The 5,992-nt window shown below is 33.4% G+C and overlaps 1 protein-coding gene across 1 annotated transcript; it reads left to right on the top strand.

Annotated features, from left to right (window-relative positions):
• The first annotated feature begins 612 nt into the window (after window positions 1–612).
• On the top strand, window positions 613–2,097 carry LOC116143365 (extensin-3-like). Its single transcript, XM_031428810.1, has 2 exons — window positions 613–1,648; window positions 1,752–2,097. The coding sequence occupies exon 1, from the start codon at window positions 661–663 to the stop codon at window positions 1,612–1,614; it is 954 nt and encodes a 317-aa protein (XP_031284670.1). The 5' UTR covers window positions 613–660; the 3' UTR covers window positions 1,615–1,648; window positions 1,752–2,097.
• Window positions 2,098–5,992: the final 3,895 nt, after the last annotated feature.

Genomic DNA, 5,992 nt, shown 5'->3' with positions numbered 1-5,992 from the left:
TATCAATCATTAAATCAGGCATCATAAATGTTTGAAGTTAAAGCGTTAAACAATTTCTGAAATACAAACTTTAGCCAAAATTAAGAGAAGAAAGACAATTTTAATATTATCTATTACTAAGAACGAGTAGCGCCCATAGAAATAACTTAAAGCTGTGCTGCAAATTGTTGAACACGACAAATAGAGAGAAGAAAGTCCAGAGAAAGTTATTTGAATAAAAAAGAGTTGAGCAGCCGCCACTGGTCCCATTTTCCAAAGGCGAGAATATCCTACAAAAGTTAGGCAACTTCATGCAATGTCCATATCCTCTCTCATGATAATACGTATTCATTTACAATTAATTAATTTTCAAAGACTCTAGTGTTTGAATTATTGAACTCGAAAAGACTAACTTAACAGATTCATAATGTTAGTTTATTCCCTGCTTAGCTTGCACCCTCTTTCAAACCAAATTCAATCAAAAGAGTTAAAATTAAAAGATACCCAAAACTATTCAAATTAAAGATTTTGTCCAACTATTAATTGTACATCGTTTTCTAAAAAGTCAATTTTACCTTTGGTAGTTTTTAAGTGTTGAGAGTAAAAACCAAATTCTATATAAAGAGGGGAGTAGAGTTGGTTAAGAGCACAAGCAAAAGCAAAACCCCATTTAGTAAAACTATGGGGTCTTCAATGGCCTCTCTTTTGGCCACTCTTTTAGTGGTAACTATCTCTCTTGGCCTGCCTTTTGAAACTTCTGCTGATGATCACTATCTTTACTCTTCTCCTCCACCACCCAAGAAGCCTTACCACTACAAATCTCCACCACCTCCGCCACCGGTGTACAAGTCACCACCACCCCCAGTTTACAAATCTCCACCACCTCCAAAGAAACCCTACAAATACAAGTCCCCCCCACCCCCACCACCAGTTTACAAGTCTCCACCACCACCACCAAAGAAGCCTTATAAATACAAGTCTCCACCACCACCAACTCCGGTTTACAAGTCTCCTCCTCCACCGGTGTATAAGTCACCACCACCACCACACAAAAAGCCATACAAGTACAAGTCCCCACCACCACCACCTCCAGTCCACAAGTTTCCACCACCAGCACCCAAGAAACCTTACAAGTACAAGTCTCCACCACCTCCTCCGGTTTATAAGTCTCCTCCGCCACCTCCACCAGTCTATAAGTCTCCTCCTCCTCCCAAGAAGCCATATAAGTACAAATCCCCACCTCCTCCTCCTGTTTACAAGTCTCCACCTCCTCCCAAGAAGCCTTACAAGTACAAGTCCCCACCGCCTCCACCGGTTTACAAGTCTCCTCCTCCACCGGTGTATAAGTCACCACCACCACCACACAAAAAGCCATACAAGTACAAGTCCCCACCACCACCACCTCCAGTCCACAAGTTTCCACCACCACCACCCAAGAAGCCTTACAAGTACAAGTCTCCTCCACCCCCACCAGTTTACAAATCTCCTCCACCACCTCCTCCCGTTTACAAGTCTCCACCACCTCCTCACAAAAAGCCATACAAATACAAATCCCCACCTCCTCCTCCAGTTTACAAGTCCCCTCCTCCTCCTCATTACATCTACTCTTCACCCCCTCCTCCACACCACTACTAGAAAGTGTGCCTTTGATGTCTAGCTTCCTTTTCAGGTACATTAATATTCCACATTACTGTTAAAATTCTTAAGTAAAAATTCTCACAGTAAGTGATTAATTAACAGTATTTTTTTTTTTTTTTTGCCCTTTTTCGCAGGAGAAAGAAGAGAAAACAGTATCAAAATAAAGAAAGGGACATAGTATGAAGAGCTCGATATCTAGAGTGTGAAAGAAGTTAAGCGGGTTTCCGCGTTTGGTTTTATTGTATTATCTTTGTTAATTAGAAGAAGAATAACAAGATGCATGTAAAAAAGAAATTAATTATGAAAAGACTGCTCGATGTGATTTTCATGCACTGAATGCTTCTGTAATAGTACTCCTCTTTGTTTCTATTCTGGTCCACCTCGTTGAGCTGTAATGTAATTTTCAATCTTTTTTGCAAAGCAATGCAGAGATTGTCCGTGTAATAAAATGAAAATTTTAATGGATTTTCTTATCATGAAGTGGTCCAGTCCAGTGTGCAGAGGAACATGCTGACATGATGTTTGGTGGAAATTAAATAGTTATTTAACATGCGAGACTGCATGGGTTTTCATGCAACAGAAAGCGCTGTAAAAAGGAATTAATCGATCGATTCAACACTATTTTTATTTTATTTGGCAAGTGGGTCAATGGCAACGTTTTCTAATTCTCCACCATGCAGAACAAATCATTGATGAAATTTAAAAAAAGATGGAGTCCTCTTCACTCCTGTTACAATCGTTAATTGAGTCCTCTTGACTCTTGTTATAATTGCTAATTAACAAATACTTAATTACACAGATCTGCCATTGTAACACTACAGTGTGAAAGCTCACTTTCTAACAATAATATATTATGTTTTTAAATAATAATAGAAATCTGGATTAATTAGAAAATAATCTATATATAAATAAAATTTTATTAGGTGAAGATATAAAAGACTCTTTTAACCTCAAGAGGTTGGTCTGGTTGTCATGGAGGTTTGCTCAATGAGTAATGCTACCTTTACACCATCATTTCATACAATTTTTATCACAATATGTCACATCCAAACAAATTTTTAATTATTATAAATTTTTAATATTATAATAGAATTATTATTAGTAAAATGGTCATGAAGTAAGAGAATGGTGTAAAAAACTGGTGTAAAGATAGTATTATTCTTGCTTAATTCCTCAAGTTTTTGGGTTCTAATCTTGGGATCATTTATCACAATAATATTATGGTTTAACTGATCTTTTGAGCTTGTAAGGTGTTCAATGGATCTAAAAGATTAATTGAGGTACGCAAAAGCTGACTCAGTCACTTTGGTTACTAAAAAAAACATAAAAAGACTCTTTTAATAACTTGAAAATGCAAATTTAGTAGATTGATAATTAATGAACTTGATCACACAAATTAAAGTAACAAATTTATTTGTGTAAAATATAAATACACTAATTTTTAATTATTTCCTAAAGGGGCTTTAAATCAAAGGTGCAATTGGTTGTCGATAATAATGATTAACCATTAAGATAATGTTTCGTTAAAAAAGATAGTGGAATTGTATTATTTAAAAAGCATTGCAGATTTTTGTCTTCCTCTTTTTGGACATGTTTTGAAACATATACATGCCTAACCTTAACTATGCCTTATTCATTTGATTAATTAATTCTCAATTAATAAATTAGGGACTGCACAAACAATATGAAGCATGCACTTTGGATACCTTTATATGATTAACATCATACACCACTTTAATTATATTTATTAATTTATTAATTTTCTTCCTTAATTATGGAATCAATATTCCAGTTACTGTTGTGCCAGGCTGCCAGCTACTACGCAAAATGCTTTCCAATTGCATCCATTTTGTCTGATTTCATCATTTTAGTTTCTTTTATTTGATTACAATATATATGGTCAACTTCTAGGAAGCCCTTGCATGTGTTTATTTATTAAAAAAAAAATTAGAAAATTTAATTATTAATTCAATTAATGTACTAGCTTTATGAGATTATTTTCTTTATATCAAACTTTTCTCTTAACATATTATAATTATATGCACTTGTTCACATAATTAATTTTATTATATCAAGGTTATTTGTGAAAAAAATCGTTCTTAATTTAATTAATAGTACTTTTAGTTATAAGATTTTATTTTTTTTAATTATGAGGTGTTTGAATCAGTTTGCGTACACCTTAACTAATTCCCTTAAATCTTGAAACTATTGATCAAATAAGAATCTCAATGATCACTCAAATAACTCAGGAGTTCATAATTTTATTTTTATTTTTTTACTATCGTGTCAATTAATAGGAGTTGTTTTAGTTAAATGATTAACGCATGTCAGCTACCTACTTACAACTTTGGTGTTAGGCTGCAGTCAAAGCATGATATTAAATCATGAGGATATCTATTAACAAAGCGACGATTAATCATGTTGTTTAAAATAAATTAAATTAAAGTCTTTACTGGTCCAAAGGCATTGCCAGAAGATTCCAGAAAAGTACGTGGTTTCCGTTAATTAAAGAAAATGAAATATCATGACATCAAGAATAAGACAACAACATGATCTGACATTTTATTTTATTAGCAGACTCTCGAATCGTAATCAAATGTTAGGTAGGGTCCATGTGACTGTGAACTTGATTAATTAATCTAATTAATCAATTATATTAATAATGAAAATTATTGTGAATCTGTCGAAAATAAGTTTGAAAAATCTAGCTCATCACCTACTTTCCCATGGACCTTCGTACAGAAAGAAAAAGCTCCTTCTTATTCTGGATAAACCTTCAATAACTTAAAGAAAAGCTCGTAAATATTCTAAGAAATTCAAGGGAGATTTCTAGAAATTAAACCATTTTTCATGTGATTAATGGGATTCATATCATTTGCCTACTCCATTAATCGAACTGGAATTCTCCTCAGCACCGACTTCGCAAGACAAACATATTTATATCAAAATAAACACTACAATGGGAACATGGGGTTATAATTTCCACATTGCATGGAGAAAGTAAAATGATATTCACGAATAAAATGCTTTTAATTAGAGAAATCCCAACAATTATCCAAAGAATATTTGGATACAAATTGTTAATGCTATAAATCATACTAACTAGAGATATACAACCGACCTCGGGAGGGACCAAACAAGATGTATACGTGGTTATAGGTAACCAATAAGGTTGCAAAAGCAACATAATGAAGTAAAGAACACAAGAGATTTTATAGTGGTTCGATGGTTATTAGAATCAAATCTACATCCATCGTCGTATTATTATTGTGAGGTGTTACAAAGTTGAATGAGGTTATAGAAAGGGAAGTTTGCGAGTATGAACCAGCGATGTTTAGTCCTCGCGACCTAACTACTCTTAACTCTCTCTAAAATATCAGTGTATTTCCCTCTTGAGCTTTACCTAATACTGGAATCTCCCCGAAATGGAGGCCAATGACTGCTTTTATACTTGTCCCATCTAACAGTGGGTGAGAATGGATATTATGGGGTTCCTTGCATGCATAGTGCATAATCCCCTTAATCATGATCTGGATCAATAATCTCATGCTTGTTGTAGGCCGGACTATGCTAATGACAGCTTATTATGTACTTATGACAGTGATCATCTTGTAAAAGAAGTCAAACACCAAGAAGATGACATGTGGGAAGATCATGGCCGTTGGGTTATTGTGTATTTTAGGGACACATGGCATAAATCTGGCCATTCGGGAATTAGGCATAACACAAATATTACTGTCAATTTGATAATTGGATCACCAATTCTTCTACCCCACATGTATCTAATTGAAGCAAGCCAGATACAAGCCTATATGTTCTATGTTCTTTCAATTTCTAATTGAAGCAAGCCAGATACAGCCTATATGTTCTTTCAATTTCTAATTGAAGCAAGCCAGATACAGCCTATATGTTCTTTCAATTTCAAGAGACTCGTAATTGTTTTGTCTTTCATGTATGCCTTTTTTCTTGTATTCATACGTTCTTTTCTTAATTTGTATTTAATTTAAACAAAACAATATTTCCTTATAACTTATCTTAGCTCTTTACAATCAAAGATAAAAAACCCTACTTAAGTAATATTCCATTTCATTACGTGCTGAATTCTACTTCTACCTCCTGTTTTCTTTAACACATTTATTTATTTAAATATCTTAGAAAGTTTAAAAGTAAATATAATACATGAATAATTTTAAAAAAAAGTTGATTAAATAAAATACTAATTTTATAGTAGGTTAATTATTGGTCCGACATTGCTGGACAATTATATGAAAAAGAAAATAGTAATTAATTATAAGTTGAAAAAGAATAATATTGTATTGCTTTTTGTTATGATCTTATAATTATCTTGGAATTTCGAGTACATTAAAGCATGATG

This window comes from Pistacia vera, unplaced genomic scaffold (assembly GCF_008641045.1).
Source record: "Pistacia vera cultivar Batoury unplaced genomic scaffold, PisVer_v2 Contig43, whole genome shotgun sequence".
Classification (NCBI taxonomy): Eukaryota; Viridiplantae; Streptophyta; class Magnoliopsida; order Sapindales; family Anacardiaceae; genus Pistacia; species Pistacia vera.
This window is presented reverse-complemented; position numbering and strand designations above follow the sequence as displayed.

What these genes read in the sequence shown, in the direction of transcription:
- LOC116143365 (XM_031428810.1), top strand. Translation starts at nt 661, where the DNA reads ATGGGGTCTTCAATGGCCTCTCTTTTGGCCACTCTTTTAGTGGTAACT.